Genomic DNA, 18,459 nt, shown 5'->3' on the forward strand with positions numbered 1-18,459 from the left:
CAACCTCAGTTTGGAAAAACACTGTGCATGAAATTATGCATATGTCTACTTTTGCTCTTAAAATCACCTCTACAATCTAGTGTGACAAGTGTCTGTGCTCTTTCATGCTCTTCTGGGATCTGTTTTTTTTCTTCTGAAGCAGTTCAGTTAGGGAATTACGTTGTGCTCATCCAGTACTCTTTGTAATGTAATTTTAAACTTGTAAACAAAGGAGCCCAAAACGTTTCATTTTGGTGGACTATATGGGTCAGAACCACAGACACACAAAGTAATTTGTCCACAGTTTATATAAAGATTTAGAAACTGTGCCAGGGTCTCAGCACCCTCTGGTCCTCACAACACTAATTGTGCTTGAGCCTTTGAGGAGTGGATGGGATACAAATGGCCTGAGTAGCAAAACCAGACTTACATTCTCTTGAATACTGAGCCAGACAGGGATTAGAAATAGCAAACATTAAAAAGCGAGTTAAACTTGCTTCCTTTTAACCGTGGTGCCCATAGAAAAGAGAGTTACTTTTAAACTTAGTATTTAGTTATGAAAAAAGCAGTTGTTTAACACTATAATGGCATTAGCACAGTTATCATTTTCAGGAATGGCATTGCCTCTGGGTAGAAATGGGAAAAAATTAATTTCTAGGCAGTACAAAAATATATTTCACTGCAAAATGTCAGTTTGAAGCTGACGAATGAAGCTTTTAAAAATATATTCTAGAAAATGAGTTTTTCACACTATTTCGAAGCTTTAAAAAAAAAAAAAGTGGAGAAAGTGGAGGGGGCTTATAGATTTTATTTTTTTTTTTCTTTTTTTATCTACATATGTATTTCTCTGAGGGGGCTGCTTTCCACACAGGAGTGGGACTGGTGTTGTGCCTGGTGGTCAGCTGGTAGCTCTCTAAAATCCCAGGCTTTGGATCTCCAGCTCACCATTCAGGTGCACGTGTAATTTTTGGTACCCATCTTGGAATCCAACACTTCAAAGATTTAAGGCTGGTTTGAATTCCAGTCTGTGAGACTCCTGTAGCTTCTGCATGTGTGCTAATACACTGCTGGAGAGAATTCTTGTTTTCAGTCCTTCAGACTTGATGGAAACACAAGGCATTGTTTGGTTGTGGGAGTATTTTCCTTCACACTATTACTTCTGCTTTGAGGGCTAAAGCAGAAAAACATAAAGGCGATTTTGAACATGAATTTGTTTCCAGGGTGCAAGCTGTAGTCTGATGCACAATTTAGTGAGAATTCCTGGGTGTCATTATTATAGAAGTTCCTTAAATCCTTGTGGTTTTTCCAGTTTCTTGAAGTTTGCTCACATCTATGGGGAAGTCCCCTTTCCACAACTTCTGCTGCTAATCCTGGACATTGAGTTAATGATTTGCATTTCTTCAGTGGAATGTAACTTCAAAACAGCTTCTTTCAATTCTATGCAAATACTCAGAAATTTGACAAAATCAGTGTTGTTTTCTGAAATGTAAATCACCAAAGGTTCAGACTTATTTAGTCGTGTTACACATGTCCCTAAGGAACTGAAATGCTAATGATAGTCAGCACTTTGTCCCTGAATTATTCATTACTGAATTGGCTTGATTTTGGATGATTTGGGCTCAGTTATTTTTCCTTTTTGTGTCACCTTAAACTGGGATTAGTCTTTTAATGACTAGTTGGAAAAGACATAAATGCCAGTGTATGAGAAGAATCAAATACAGTGCACATTACTGGAGTCAGACAAGAGGCCATGTGTTGCCTCTGTGCCTCTGTTGATGTGTGAAATGTTGTGTTGCAATGTCACCAGGGCTGTGGGTACCTAACGCCCAACATTTGAAACAACCACACCCAAAGCCACCTGGCTCCTACTCCATTTCACTAACCAGGCAGGCTCTCATCTTGCACACCTCAGATCCTGTAACCCCTTCAAAGGGATTCTGTCATGTTGCTAAACATGCTAAACAAAAAATAGGAGTTGAGAAAGTCACTTTCCCAATTGGAGCTGTTGTTTCACATCAGATTCTCAAAGGGATGTGTGGCATTACAAGTTCACTGCCTGCCTTCATACTGCCTAATAAATTTAAAGATGCACTTGCTTTCACCACATATTACATTGGATTTTTTTTTGTTTGTGCATTCTTTTCTCTTGGACTGTCTTAAAACACTTAAGAGCAGCGCTGTACCATGGATAGAAGTACACTGAGCAGTGTGTTCACTTTGTGTGCAAAGTTGTTTTAGCTTCCCTGTGGATGGGCTGCATCTGCCCTTTGGCAGAGTCCAAAATGAAGATTATCCCAAGAACATACTCTTCAGCTCCAGCTTTATTCAACTCCCACTGTGACTCTTTGAAAGCATAAAGGTCTTTCTGAAATTTTGGATGTGGAGAGCTGCTGGCAGAGTATTCTTTGATTCAATTTGGAAGATGCTCAGACTACTCCAGTGCTACAGATGTTTGCCAGGTTCTTAAAACTCTGCTTGAAGGACTTGCTCTGTAATAGAGTCGAGTGCTGCAATCTTGCCTTGCATTCAGTTTCAGTGTGTGAGAGGAAGAGTCACTGGAACAGATACCTGCAAAGCTTCTATAAAGCAAGTACTCTTCAAATTTATTAGGCTTGTTTGGGTTTGTTTTTCTCATCCTAAACCTAGCCATTTACACCTCAGAGCAGTTCAAACACCAGCTTTTCTCTAGTATCTGGAATCATGTAGCACTTCAATTTCAAACTTTTAAACTGCTGTGCAACTTAACCTGAAGGAGCTGGCTGCTTAAACTCCAGGCAGTGCTGTGACAAATGTGATTCCAAACTGAGTAGGGAACACTTGACTTCTCAGGTGGACATGGTTTCCTGAGCAAGATCAAAGACTATCTAATGGGCTTGATTTGCATTGAATTCAGTACCAGGAACAGGAGGCACAGCTGGTCTCATTCAAAAATATGACAGTACAAAGATAAATATAGTGTGTTCTGAATAATAGCTTAGCATTTATATCACTCATCCAAAAAATGGTCTGTGTTCAAATCTGCCGTTGCTGCTTCCCAACAGTCGTCTTTAACTGCTAATCTGTCTGGTATCACATCCTTCCCATTAAATCATTACATGACAGTACATCAGTAGGTTGCTGTGGAGAGAATAAGCTGGAGAAGGAGCTGATGGTAACCCAGTGAGAGAAAGGCAGTGCTGGAAATGGGGAGGAGGAGTCCTGGTTCAGAGGCAACTTTAGTGTTTCGTCTTAAATGATCAAATGAACAAGTTAAAGAGCAGGATCCAAATGCACATCACTGCCTTCCTTTACCTTGCTCAAAATTAGGGCTTGTTGGATGTAGATCTTCTGTACCTAAACAAATAAAAAGCTGAAGTATTTATATATTTCTGATGGAGTTTTCATCTAGACCCACTTTAGTGATATGATAATCCTTTCTGCCATAGTTGCTAAAGATCAATAAGGAAAAATGAGAGCCAGACCAACTGCAGGCACTGATATTGCTTTGAATCTATTCCTTAAGTGTTTATTTGTGATGAGAATTATTGTAATTTATTTTTAGATTAGAGGGAATATTTCTAAAAGCACAAAAGAACTGTATTTGTTTTTCAGTCAGTGAAGCGTGCAGTGAGCTGTCCTTGACAGCCCTGAAAAATCTGCAATTCCTTTAGGATGCCTTGTGGTGCAATGTGAAATACATGAAGTCAGAAAAGGGGCACGTACAGTAGTCCTTGAAATGTCATATCTTAATTTAGATCAGTTCTAATGCTAAGAATAATGCAGAATTTGTACTATTAAAACAAAGGAAAAAAACACAGAGAGTTTGTGACTGCATGATTTTTAATATGGAGCTTGCAAATCTTTTCTGCCACAACTTTATGGTTGTAAAAGTTAGGATTGATAATTGCTCCAATTTCTGATGTGGTTCCAGAGTTGAAGGCCACTGAAGAGTCAGATGTTTTCAAAGGAGGTTGATAAGTCACTGCTTTCAAATGTTGTATTAAACACGTTGGGTAGGTTTAGTCATAGCATTCAAAAAGCTTTTTTATAATTTGTCTGGGGAACCCAAGGTTGATACATTTCTTCTCTTTAATGAGGTTAGTATGGCTATTCATTTATTTTCATGTGATTTGCCTCCTAGGCAATCATATGGTGTGATCTTAAGCCTTTAATCTGTAATGCTCCAGGCTTCGGCAGCATGATTAAGCTAAAATTGTGTTTTGACAAGACTGTGATTGGAGGAACCGTAAGAGCAACTCTGACTTTCAATTCTCTGAGAGTTATGAACTTAATCAGTAGTGATGGGGTGTCTCAGCCAGCTGATAAATTTTTACATTTGCCCCTTTTCACAGTACAGTCATATTTCAGTTTTCATGGGTTTGCCTCCAACACTGAGATTCCTCCTTCCCCAGAGCAAGTGGTCTCATTTCTTATGGAACATAAATAACAAGAATTCTACACAGCAGGCAAGATCCCTGGGGACAGCTCAGGAGCTCTCAGTGACTCACATCCATTTGCTATTTCTTCACTGGCTACTCCCTGTTGTACTTTTTTTATTTTCTAGTGGACAGTAGCAGAAGTATTGCATTTGCATTGATCATGTTTCTCTAAGAATCACAGCTGTTTATGCTTGTGAATATTGTTGCTTATATATACTTTTATATACTTTATATATACTTATATATACTTTTATATACTTTATATAGTATATATACTTTTTAAGTATATATACTTTTCTTATAGCCTTCGAACATGGTGGCTTTGAGTCTATGATGATTCTTAATTTTTTGGCCTGCATTGCTACAAGGTAGAACTTTGTTCCTTTGATTTAGCAGGCTTTGTCTTTTTATAAAGATATTCTAGGGAAATGATAATGTTCCAAAATATATATTTTTGTAAGGTCTAGAAGCATAAAAATCTTCTTGAAAACAGTTCAGAACTGCTCAGAGAAATAGTATTTTGAGCATTTAACAGCTAATGTCTGCCTTGATCTTATGTTTTCATTATTATGAACGAATATCTAAATGAGACTTTTGGTTGCAAATTTGCTGGGTTAAAAGAGCATTGAATTGCAAAAGTAGCCTTAAGCTTTTCCTGAAAAAAAAAAAAAAGAGTTTTATTTTGAAATGATCACCTTATTATCAGCTGATGCCTTTTTAAGCCATCAGGTTAACATAAAGGTATAATATAAAGGCAGTGAGTGGAGGCTTTGGTCAAGAAGCTAAAAATAAAGTTACATTATTTCTTTTGCTGTGATTGTTCTACAGGTTGAAAATTGGTGTCCTCGTTTACCTTGGAGAGCAAAAAATCCTAATGAAGAAACTGATCAAAAAACAGTGGTAAGAACAACCATGTCCTTAATAAGGACAAACATGAGCAATAATTCAGTAATTGTGATTCATGCAAAATATCCTGGAATCCTGTGCCACATAAATGCTAAAAAAATTCAACTTTACAATTTTTACTCCTCAAATCTTCAAAGCTGGAAGGAATCCTCCTTGGCATGTGTAGCTCATACATCCAGTCATTGTATTATGCTCTTGCTGGTAGATTTTAATTAAACACATTTTTTGTGTTTAAATTTATGAAATACTGTACACAGATAATGAAAAAAATTAAAAAACACAGACTGCTCATCAGTTTAAAATATAGGTGAAAATGTCCATTTTTATTGTCCAAAAAAACTGTGCCTTTTTTTACAAAACTGCCTTAATGGAAAAGGTTTATATCCATTTCAGGTTTGTAGTAAAATTTTGATTACTCCTAATTTTTTCCCATTAAATACTATACAGCACACAGAGTTGTATCTAAATTGTTACAGCCTAATTATGTAGCAGTTAGGTGTTTTAAGATAATTTAAGATAATTGCTGGGCTGCATATGAACACTACTTACATAATATATATATATATAGGCTGTTTCATTTTGTATAACCAATTGATCTTAGAAAAGTCTAGCTTTAAAATTAGTATTTCCTTTAAAATTTATATCCTAGCAATGTTTCTTCCTCTCTGGTATAACTGGAGACTTCCTTGTGTTTGCAAGATTCATGATATACATAAATCTTGAGCCTACTGTTCTATATTATGATTTAGATATACTTTTACTCATTTTGAAGCACATGAACAAAGCCAGATCTTGTATCGCAGAAATAAATGCATTGTGAAACATTTGAAATGTACCAAGTACTACTGATAAAAATAACAGCAATTTATGTAGCTTAGAAGTATCTTTTTAAGTATATCTTTAATATTTGAACTAAAATCTTACTGTTCTAGGAGTGTATCTTTTTTTATCTATTTCTTTTTTTTAAAAAGAGGAATATAAGGCACAGAGCTCACATTTTAGCAGGTTTTTAACTCCTTGAAAGTATGCTGAAGAATTACTAATGTTTGGTGTGTTTCTTAATGCTTTGCTTGAAGGCTGAAATTCGTATCAACTTTGATAATCTCTACAAAATGATGTCAAGGCATGAGGAGTTCCGGTGGATGATGTTGCGCATCAGACGAATGGCCGATACCTGGATTGAAGCAATTAAATCACTTGCAGAAAAACAAAATTTGGAGAAAAGAAAACGAAAAAAGGTAAACAGGAACACTTTTATTCCTTTCAGTTGCTGTAATATGGGCTCTTTCAAGCTGCTTCTTCCAGGTGTAGCTTCAGAGTGGAGATAGAAAATATGTCTAAAAGGCTTGTGTTTATACTCTTTTTCAAGAAGTATTTTGCTGTTTGAAATCCTCTGGCAATGGGTGTTTGCTTTACAGACAGTTTTATGTGTTTTGCATGAGTCAGTCTTGGAGTAAGTTTTCTTTTTTCTGACCTCTGTAGTTTTGGGTAAAATAGAGACTATGTAGACTAAATAGAAACTATGTCCTAAAGGGAGAAATTGTGACTTTACTGCAAACTGATGACACTGGAGTGTTTTATGTAGTCATGGGAAACAACAATTGCACATCTTTGCTGTCCAAAATGGTGTCTCAAAATGGTGTACCCTGGGTTTGGATTTGAGTACACTTAAAGTTGACCAAAACTTTGCATTGGATCAGTTTAGACGTCCTGTAATGAGTTCAATTTTAAAGCCATGAGATACTTGAAGTGAAAAGGCATACTTCATTTGATTTAATTTTTTTTTAAAATTACCTCAACTAGTTAAGAAAAATCCAAAAGTTGCAAACACAACAAGTTTTCTTTCCTGCCTTGTTATTCCTGGAACAAGTCCTGAGTGGCAGCAGCCCCATGTGTGTTCATATTTCTACCTTCTCTTAAGCCTGGCTGGCTCAGCTCTTTGCTGGAGATTCTCAGTCCTTTCATCCATTACAAAATTAAATTATTTGTGTGGAGGTATTGGCTTGTTTTCATTGACTTTTGGTTGTTTTTTGGGTTTTTTTCTGGCCATAGTTGGAATTTAATAGAAAGAAAAACTGCTGTAATGTATAACAGTCTCATGTTTAACGTCGATAACTCAAACATATGACTTTCCTTTCCAGATCCTTGTTCATTTGGGGCTTTTGACAAAAGAATCTGGATTCAAGATTGCAGAAAATGCGTTTAGCGGTGGCCCACTTGGTGAATTAGTCCAGTGGAGTGATTTAATTACATCTCTCTACTTACTGGGCCATGACATCAGGATTTCAGCTTCACTGGCAGAGCTCAAGGAGTAAGGAGATTACTTTCACTTTTGAAACTGGAATTAAAAAAAAAGAATTGTAAACTCTTGAAGCTTCTATTAACAGTATATAATTTCTTGAAGCATAAAATGAAAGTGATAATTCACTAAACAGACAATAAGATTATTTTCATGAGCTAAGTATATGTGCCATGGAAAGGATAATGTGTTTTCATTGTAGCTTCAGGCTCCTGGGACTTCATAAATGAATGTTGTAAAATTCCAGCTAAGCAGCTTAGTCTTTAACATTCCAGGTGCTTTAACCAGCTGCAATGGGAAATGTTACAGAGCAGCCTAATTCTGTGTCCTCTGCTTCAGTTTCTGCTGCTCTTCGCTCAGTATCTCATTTTAAGATAAAGGTTTAAGTTCTTTAAACATGTTACTTTTGATGTAGTTAATTGCTTGTGTTAGGTCAAATTGCTCCTTGTTCTTCATTGTCCTGCTTTTGCCAGCTAGTTCAGCACCAGACATAAAACATCTGTTTGAAGCTTGAGCACATGTGCTTTTTCTTCTGCTTTCCTTTTTTAATTACATGACAGCATTGTTTTATAGAGAGCTCTTCTACTATAAAGCTGTCAGTAGAAGTCAGAAATTATTTTGAATGATTTCAAAGCACATTTTTTTAAGCATTTCAAACATGTTATTCTTTTGCTTAAACTAGATGAGATTTTTAATGAAAAGTAGTGCTTTACATTTAATAAATATTGAGCATCTATAGCATTTCAGTGTTCTCACATGGTTCATGATTTCAAAGCGGAGTAAAAGAGTAAAACTTCCTTGGAAACTGGGATTATTTGAATAAATAGTATTACAGCAACAATTCAAGGTATTTGGAAAGTAATGCTTTTTCATATTGCTTCTTTTTTTGTTTAGGATTATGAAGAAGGTTGTAGGTAACAGATCTGGCTGCCCGACCCAGGGGGATAAAATTGTAGAACTCATTTACATTGATATTGTGGGACTGACTCAGTTTAAGAAAACCCTTGGTCCATCATGGGTTCATTACCAGTAAGTATAACACTCACTTGCCCTCTAAACTGCTTGGTTAAGGAGCTTCTGTTGAATAACACATGTCAAAATACTGAAATAAGTCTATTCACATGAATTTATTGAAAGGTGAACGTGCACTTTTCTGATGTCTTTAACTATTAGGATTAAAGGGGCTATTACTTGTTCTTTGCATGCCATCATTATTCCCCCTCAGCAAGCGTGAGATTCTTGGATTCAAGTGGTTTTAATCTTAAAAATTATCCTCTTGATAAATCATCATCATGTGGGATGCTTACCCACACTTCCCCCTCCCCATTTTTTCTGTGAATTAGTAGATGATCTGAGAGATTACTGCATTTTGTTGTTCAGTTGGAATAGCAGAGGCAGGTTTTGCTTGTTGATGTTTGTAACCACACTGGATCAATGATTGTGGTGATTTATCTGTTCTAATTGTATTTCTCAACAACTGCTGTGCAATTTTCTGTTCCATTCCTTAAGATACTGGGCAGAGAGTTGTCTTCAGGGGCAGGTCTGAAGAGTAAACTGCAGTTATTGTTGCTTTTGTAATCTATAAACATCTTTCCATTAGAAATGGAAGATGAGGGTCACAAGAAATAACTTTGTGCACCTTTCTTAGCATCTGCAGTTCTAGAACCTCTTTTCTTTTTGTCCTTAGCTTTAAATTATTAAGCCTCCCATGCATTGTACAAATACATATCAGCATGAAATAAACTCAAATCTAAATTACTGACTTTGATTTTTCTATACCTGCTTAAATTAGCTGTGATTCATGATCCATAAATTCCAGTAAATCCTACTTGGAGGAAGGTATTGGAAGGTGTTCATGGCAGAGAAACGGTTCTCTTTCAGCCTCAGGATTTTCTAGAGCATTGGATCTTCACAGTGTAAATTTAAATGAATATACTGTGACAAACATTGCAGATTAGATTACTCTTAATCTCTTTTTTGAAGCAGGGGAGTAAACAGATATTCTAGTTTTTAGGAGCCTGCTAATAAAGATAATCCTATTTTCCACCGAGCAACAGTTGCTTGTCTGTCTGCCAGATGTAATTGTCACAAGGAGATCACATGCAGCACTGTGGTCAGGATATGAAACCCTTCTTAGAAATTTTAAATGTTTCTTCCTGTCTGCTTGCAATTACCTATCTGGTATATCCTGTAACAAAGCTATAGAAATATATATTGAGATTATAGATTAGCTAGTCAATTTTTCTTTCTTCATAGAATCATTACATCTTGAATTATCAATCTGTTTTTCATTGATTACTATTTCGTGGTAATGGCTGGTGTTTTCTTGTTTAGGAGAGCAGAATTACATTTAACTCCAAGTACCTTGGAGAATCTTTTTGAGGCTTTTTGTGGAGAAAAAGATATCTTAATGCCTGTCTTGTACAGTGCTGGATTTCATGGGCTGGAAGGGGGGTCTCATCTAGTCCATAGCCTGACTGAAAAATAGATAATGGTGCATTTGTCCTCCATGAGAGATTTTTGCCTCATCTTTTACTGAAGACTGAAAAAGATGCCCCAGCATGTTGCTTTGTATAGTTAAGCTTTTCTTTAAAGTGTTTTTCTTGGCCTGGTTTCTTGCTAACTGCCCATTACTGCTTATTCTAATAAGGTTCTAGAGAATAAATTACTTCTTTCTCTTCTCTGCCAGCCCCTAGGATGGCTTCTATACCTTTTTTCCTTCAATTTGCTTTTCTAAAATACATACATTTAGGAGTTTGAATCATTGCTTACAATTCATATTTTGTTTACCTTTCATGAAACTCATTGCATTTATTGTAAATCTCTCTAATTACATGATGCTTTTTCTCAAGTTCAGTGTACAAAAGAGGATCCAGAGTCTAGCAGAGAGTACAGACTTTATTAAAGCAGGAGAACTAATTCATAGCTTTGTGCATGCTGTCTCCTATTTCAGGATCCTCTTCCAATCATTGTTTTTTCTCCCAGCATCATGAGTTATCTTATAATTTTTGTCATTAAAATGTTTTGTAGTTAAAACCACTAAGTGTCTTAGAACAGCACAGGCATCTGTTTCTGTTTGATTCCAGTAAAATAAACATTATCCCAAATAAAGCTGGTTTTGATCCCTTGTTCTTGACAAACTTTGCTTTTTTTCTCAGTTGTATTTAACGCCAGTAAGAATAATTGTTTGTCTCAGAAGAAAGTGTTTTTCAGTAGATTTGTGTGGGTCAGCTCAGTCTGGTTTATACACACCAGACTCGGATAAAAGTGAATTAAAATGTTTTTATTCACTTCAGATAAGAATAGAGTGGCAGAATAAAGCTCTGCCTTCAGATCAGTCGCCTGGTAAGAGTGCTTTATGTAATCTCTCTGAGTGAACTTGAGCCCTGAGGAAATTTTTGGTAGTTGCAAATCAGGTTTCTAGAACTGCAAGCTCAAAAGAATGACCCTGCTGCTTTGGGAGTGAATATTTCTGAAATACTTCTGTACAGCTGAGAGCACCAGTGACTTTTGGTAGTATGTGCTTTATCTGGGAGGTAATTGGTGCTGCAAATAGCAAGAACACAGCAAAAGACATCTCATTTTGGAGTGCACCTTATTTCCAAGCAGAACAATGACAATGCCTGGACGTGCTGGATTTCTCAGTTCTGAGGTGTGGATGTTTGGATGCAGTTTGTGTGCAATGAATCAATATACAAATTAATAGCTTAATATAGTTTGAGATGTGCAGTCTTTCTTAGCACCCTCATCCTCCACTCAGCACATAAAAATCTGGTATTTTTTCATTTTTCCACAGTCTGTCTCTAGCAATGACTCATTCCCATATGCCAACAATCCAACTGGCTTATTTTTCTTGAAATAAATTAACGTGACAGCTATCCTGAGAAAGTTCCTGCTTTGTATGTGTTCTCTAGAATACATCATTTTTAAGAGGGTTATTTTTTGTCCTAAGATTTTAAATGTGAGTACTGAGTGGCCTGATGAAGTGGGAGAAGGGTACAAAAATGTGTGTATAAATTCTTCCACTAGGTCAGCTCTGTTAAGACTGTGCTTCTGCCCAATACTTAAGGGGAAAAAAAGCTCGCTTTAAATAATCCTGGGTTACTTTTGTCTGATTTTGTTTTTTTATAAGCCCTAAAATTGTTACTTCTAATGTGCTAGACAAAAAGGACTAATATGGATGTTTCTAAAGCAATTTACCAGTCCTCTACCTCTATCTACCAGTCCTCTTTTTAATTAGGCAGAGAATAAACTCAGTCTGACACCAATTTCAGGGCATGCTGCAATTCTCTGCAGCTTCACTGCTACGGCTAGGTGACATTTTAGGAAGCAATAGTGAAAATGGGAAAACTGAAATTAAAATTAGCATTTTAATTTAAAATGTATCCCTGAGTTATAAAAAAAAATAAAAGCACTGTTTTGTTATTTTTAAAATTAATTATTTCACTTTAGAAACACTAATGTATTGTATGCAAAAATTTAAAAAAAAGAAAGGCATCTAAATTATTAAGTGAAACAAATGGAGAATATGGTACTAGGGTAGACAATCAAGACATTCCTACATATATTAAAATATCGTTTCAGCATAACTGGTATTAACTACATCAATTTCTAAATTTTAAATCTTTACCAGCTCTTTTCTGCTGCATTTCAAGGGCAAGTTTCACCACTTGAAGCTTTGCTCTCTCATACCATTCCTGCACAGACCTGCACTTTTTGCTGTCATCTTTTTTTCTGACAGTTTATGCCAAATCATATAAATATATGAATATATTCTGTTTTCCGGCTTTCTGGTTTAGATTTCTGTTGCATCACATTGCCTGTCCTGATTCAGAGACCCTGTGTGTACTGGACACAGTTCCCCATATCCCTATGAGCCATCAGTGCTCCTTATCTTACATCTGATTACAGCAGAAAGAGAGGCACTAAGCAATGTATACTCTCTTTACATATGGCAAACTCCAGTAATGTTGCAATTTTTCAGTAACTTTCTCCTATTTTTCATTCTCCTGTACTCAAGTACCTGGCCAAAAGTTGTATGTTTGAGATTGATTTTGTTTTAAGACCTGCCAAGAAATGAGAGGGCTTTTATTACTGAGTGATTCATCAGTGCAGAACTTGTTTTGGTCCTGCTGGAGTATTTTGTGTGATGTGGAGATAATTGCCACTGTTGTAAAATATTTTCATTGAGAACAGTTGACACAAAACACTGCACAGAAACTGATCTGTCAGCTTTGTTGTTGGGTGAATCATAATGTGTTGTATACTTTGACTTTCTTTTTGTTTGAAATATCTCTGTGAAGGTTTAAAAAAAAACACGTCATTTTTCTCAATTTGTATTTTGAAATACAGAGGTAGCATTTCATAGAAGAGTTTAAAAGTTGCTAAGTTGTTTTTTTTTTTCCTCTCCTTCCAAATTATTGAATACTTTAGGGAAAAGAGTAATATGTAAGTAAAATGTAAATTTATTTTGAGTACTAAAATGATTTATTTTTAAAGCTGACAAATAGTTGGAGATAAGTTCTTTCACCTTTTGAGGACTAAATTCTTTCACATTTAAAAGCCAAAATCAGGTGTTTTACTGAAAAGGATGTACATTCAGGCTTGGAACATGGGAAATGTTGAAAACTGAAAAATAACCATTTTTAATAGTAACTTTTGAAGCTGCCTCCCTTCTCTGCCACCCGTGAGCTTGTGTCCCTTAGCCCAGTGATACAATGTGCAGTGACAAGAGTTCATGTGTTTAGAACACAATTGCACATGATGTTTAATTCCTGTACAAGTCTTTTCTGCAGTTTTGTTTGTAGAGTGCTGAAGAATGGTCGAGTCAGCAGATCTGCAGCCCTAAAATGCACTTCAGTGGCAGTGGTCAGTATGTCCAAGTCATATCAAAGATTTGGCAGGCTGCATTTTGGAAACAGAACTTCTAGAATCTCTATATCCTGTAACATGTACTGTCTTCTTCATACTGACACTTCTGCCTGTCTTGCACTATGAGCCCTTTATTTTTCAAGACATAAAGAAATTTTCAAGAAATTAATAGGATTTTAAAGGAAGGGTGAGTGTGATTCTCTCATCCCAGGCCCTTTGTAATCCAGTGCCAGGATTTCTCTCTGTTGTGCGCTGGTTGATGCAGGTAATTGACTTTTATATTGTTTCTTCAAAAGTCTGTGACAAAATGTTTCATAAACAAATAGATGAGCTGACTGCAAGAGCTCAGCATATTAAACCATCTTCAGTGTTTTTCCAGTAGGTCTAAAAGTCAGAACCTGGAGACCAAAAACAATTGACTAAAGACAGTGAGTGTCCTCTTCTGCTCTGATTTTCTTGGCATGTAGCCCCTGGCTGCTGCATTTGTTTTGTGGTAATTGTTGAAAACACATGAAAAGTCCTCTCTTCTGCCTAAATTCTACTCCAGAGCCCTAGGAAATACAGGTGACCACTGTGGCATTCCCATAAGCTCTACTTGGATTTTAAAGCATAACTTTATTCTTTAAGGACAAAGAAACCCGAAATAAGCTCCAGGGTTGTTATTTGAATATCCGATATATCCTTAAATTTACTGTTCATAATGTCTTTGTGAGTGTAATATGAACAGAAATGTTTGAAATTAAAATGTACCTTTGGTTTATATATTCTCTACAGCTGCAAGCAAAGCCAAAACACATTTAAATTATCTTAACTATGTATATATACACACACATTCTTATATATACATGTGTAGGTGTAGTTACAGTAAAGTTATTTGTCTCTTTTAGGTGTATGCTAAGAGTTCTGGATTCCTTTGGGACTGAGCCAGAGTTTAACCATGCCCATTATGCCCAGTCTAAAGGCCACAAGACACCATGGGGAAAGTGGAACCTCAATCCACAGCAGTTTTATACAATGTTCCGTAAGTACCTCTGTGCTTATAAATAATTTAGAGCTTTAAAAAGGAATGCTGTCACTGAGAAAATTTTTTTTTTTTTTTCATTATGAAAGACAAATCCACAGTTTAATAAAATGCAACTTCTAAATGGGAAGAAGTGTGTTGGTGTCTGTAGACTGTGCAAAAGCTTGGATGTGCTTCCACCTAGCAATGAGAAAATAAAAATAATGATCTAATATAGTGGTAGGGAACTTTATGCTCTGGGTACCTGTGGAAAATGGTGCTTGACTTTTCCCTCAAGTATGAGGGAGTTTGTTTTTGTTATTTTTGCTTTCTCTAATATTGCTATGAAGCAATAGATCTTTGAGGAACTTGCTAGGTTACATTTTTATAAACTGCACTCCTGCATTTCATTGTGTTGAACTGAAGTTTGGAGCTGTGTTAGCTATAGTGTTGTATTTCTGCTTTTGCTCCTCAACAACTCAGAAGCACCATCCCTTCACTGTTTCTTTGTGTTCAGGATTAAAAAATGATCATTCAGCAAAACTTCTTGTCTCTACTTATTTTATGGCTTTGTAAAACTTTTGCCTAGCTTGTTTTCATATTCTATTTATCCTCAGGTGAACTAACGTTTATTTGCCAGCAGTGTACAAAGCTATGGTAAAATAAGTAGTAAATTTCAGCACTGGTGTATATCTTTCAAGCACTGATAAGTATCTTTTGAAGTGACCCCAGCCAAACCTAAAAAAGAAACAGAGCAGACACAAAAAAAGGTATAAATTCTATATAAATTGGGTCAGATGAAATGATTAGTGTGACCTGGTATACAGCCAGTGTTTGACTTTATGGCAGTAGGTTCCAGAATCAAGGGATCTCTCTTGGCTGTTGTAGCAGTAGGTGCAGTGAGTTATCTCTGAAAGGTGCAGGGTCACTGCAGGCTGGAGGACAAGGGAGGCTCAGGGCAGAGGCTTCTGCTGTGTGCAGAGGCTGCTCAGCCCAATTCTGTAAGGAAACATTTCCTGGTGACCAGCCCACCTCCAGAGTTTGATGCTGGTCCCTGTCCCAGGGCTCTGTTCTCTCATCAGCTTTCATCATCAATCTTTCAAACTTTCCTGCTTTTCACAGCAGAATTATACATGCTGCTGTCGGGTTGACACGCTTTTGATTTCAGTTGCCCTGTAAAATTCTTGAGAGAGGCATATTTTGTCTGTCAACATTTGCTGTGCAAGTTTTTCCAGAGAAGTATAAGTGAAGGTTGTTCAAGAGATAAAAGGCTGCATTCACAGCTATTGGGAAGCAAGTAACAAAACATGTGGTGGTGAAATGTGACTTGGAAGTAGTTGCAGAGTTTGTGTCTGGATATTAGTAAGCAGAGCTTGTTCTGTATCCACATTTGCAAATATTTATTGGTTTATGTCTGAAATGGAAAAGGGACTCAATCATGCTTTGTTTAAGTTGTCCAGCTGTTGGGAAATTCAGATGTGAGGTCCTGTTCAAGATAGCACCAAAAGGGGATGATGCACTCAATGAAAATAGCTGGATGAGCACAGCTGTGTGTGTGCACTACCCAGTCCCACTCCATGAAATGCAGAAGAAAGTAAATCTTCACTCTAGAGATCTCTGTTGTGGCAGTATAGACTGCCACTGGTGCAGTCTCTTGTGCAGAGAAAATTGTGTCATAATGAATTCTCCAAAGAGTATGACTGTATTGGAATTTGAATAAATAACCATTTCCAATTTTTACTCCTGGAAATGACTACGGGTCTTCCTCTGCAGGAAAAGTGGTAAATAGATTGCAGGCAAACTAATTCTGAAGCATGAGTGATTCCAGTGCTGTGGATTATTCAAGGATTTTATTTATTTTTTTTTTAATTAGGCACAGTAGAGTCAATGTGTTTTGTGATATTTAAAGTTCATATTTGTTGTTTTGTTCTCTGCTGCAGAGATAGCACCATTTTTATGGGGTTGTGATTAAAAGTGCATATTATGCAACAGTAAAGATTTTATGGCAGATTGGAACCCTGGACAGCTTCCCTAGATCCCCAGACTCTATCAGACTCTATTATGTTGTGAGAACTCTGATTATAAGGGCAGAAAATTATCCTGAACAACAAGCAAGCCATATTCAAACCTGTGGCCTATTACTGAGTACTTGACTGTTCTCTGAGTTTTCCAGAAGCGTGAGAGCTTTTCCCCCTTTTTATGTTTTCTGTGTTTTTAATTCAAATACCTTCATGCAAAATAACAGCACTGGTACTTCTGAAAGTGTGTGGTCTTGCTTAAAAATCCATCTGAGTGCTGCTTCCTGTCCATGATGTTTGAGGCACTGAATTCCACCAGTTCTAAGTGCTAACTTTAACAAAGGTTTATTTTTCTTTTGAGTGTGTACTGCCTTGCCTTGCCTTTGAATGCAGTCTCTCATCCAAAAATATGAAAGGATGGAAAAATGCCCCTTTTCAGACATATTTGAAATGTGCTGTTTGCTATGTAAAATTCTAAAAAGTCCTTAGGTCCAAGTGGGTGCCTAGCTGTTGCTGAGGCATGTTATTGTGAAAAAGAGTAATTGTCATTTGAAAGACTAAATGTAGTGGCAGAGGGATGTGTACACTGTGTATGGTTTCTCTGTTCTCCTGCATTACCCACTTGGCTGATTTTCAGGAGCAAAAATTTGCATTTTTCATAATTGCAATAGATTTTTTTTCACTTTTTTTAAAATAAATCTACTAAAGGTTTAGCGTTACCAAAAATGCCTGGGGTGTTGTCTTTGGATTTAGGGGTTTTTTTTGTTTTCTTTTGGGTTCTTAAGCTTTTCAAAATGTGATTAATTGTCAGTTTATGTGCCAGAATTTAACAGGAGGCCTAGAGAGGAGATCCTGCTGTTTATTACAGCCTTTTTCTGTGTGCACTTGTGAGGCTATGGCACTTTTTAGAGGCAAAACCCCCATGTGTTGGAGTAGTTTTTATATAACAGGGTTGGATTTTTACCTGAACCATTGAGTGTTGGAGTCCATCACTGGAATTAAACACCCATTCTGAAAAAAAAACTAATCCAAACCAACAGAACCCCTTACATTTTATGAGCCTAAAGATCTGTGTCTTTATGGGGAGGGAACACTGACCAACACTGCTGGATGTTACTGTGGGGAAAAGTGTAAATCCCAGGGGGTTTTCAAACTGTTGGTATTGCATCTCTGAGATTTGTCAAGCTGGATATCTTCTGTTTCTTTTATCTCTAATAATAAAATAAAGCTTAGCACACAGACAAAAAAGATCATTACCATTGGATTCAGTCCAACTGCAGTGTTTTTATTATCAGAAACAAGACAGAAAATAGCTGCTTACTCCAGTAGGCATATGGAGCAAGACTTAAAATTAATAAAAACTATTTTGGATAATAAAGGAAGCAAATGTGTCTTTCAGTACTAATAAGGAGGAGGTGATCAGCTGCATAATATGTTCCTTATAGCTTCTTTCCTAACAACATTCACTCTAATGTAGCATTAACCAATATTTTCAAAGGTGCTGAATCTGCTCTGTTTCTTACAGCTCACACTCCAGATAACAGCTTCCTTGGATTTGTGGTAGAGCAGCATCTGAATTCCAGTGACATTAAACACATTTATGACATTAAAAGGCAGAATCAATCTCTCGTTTATGGCAAAGTAGATAATTTCTGGAAGGTGAGTGTTTTTTATACTCATATCCTTGAGCAGATTTATTTTGATCGATACAATAAAGCATAATTTGAAATTTGAAAGTGTCCCATTGTCTAAACCCATTAAGTTATGTTTCTGGAAACGAATGAATTTGAATAATTAAACTGAACATTTTGAAGTCTTTCTGTTAGAGAAACTTCTGTCTAGATTGCTGTGGATCCTGTGCTATTTCTGTACATTTTCTGATAGAATAAAGAATATAGTCTTAATGTCACAATCATTTTAGAAAATGCAAAAGGCTGGTAAACATTATGGAGAATTTAAGGTGGGAAC

General features: G+C 36.4%; 1 protein-coding gene across 7 annotated transcripts in view; it reads left to right on the plus strand.

Moving 5' to 3' along the window:
• The window catches only part of MGAT5 (alpha-1,6-mannosylglycoprotein 6-beta-N-acetylglucosaminyltransferase), a 113,618-nt gene that overhangs the window by 62,698 nt on the left and 32,461 nt on the right, over nucleotides 1–18,459 (plus strand). For all 7 annotated transcript variants that reach the window (XM_086898681.1, XM_086898679.1, XM_086898685.1 and 4 more), the window contains 6 exons: nucleotides 5,226–5,297; nucleotides 6,380–6,541; nucleotides 7,445–7,614; nucleotides 8,497–8,631; nucleotides 14,361–14,494; nucleotides 18,017–18,150. In XM_086898681.1, the coding sequence (XP_086754807.1) occupies nucleotides 5,226–5,297; nucleotides 6,380–6,541; nucleotides 7,445–7,614; nucleotides 8,497–8,631; nucleotides 14,361–14,494; nucleotides 18,017–18,150 (807 nt within the window). The remainder of the gene's footprint in view (nucleotides 1–5,225; nucleotides 5,298–6,379; nucleotides 6,542–7,444; nucleotides 7,615–8,496; nucleotides 8,632–14,360; nucleotides 14,495–18,016; nucleotides 18,151–18,459) is intronic.

This window comes from Cyanistes caeruleus, chromosome 7, assembly GCF_971803275.1.
Source record: "Cyanistes caeruleus chromosome 7, bCyaCae1.hap1.1, whole genome shotgun sequence".
Taxonomy (NCBI): Eukaryota; Metazoa; Chordata; class Aves; order Passeriformes; family Paridae; genus Cyanistes; species Cyanistes caeruleus.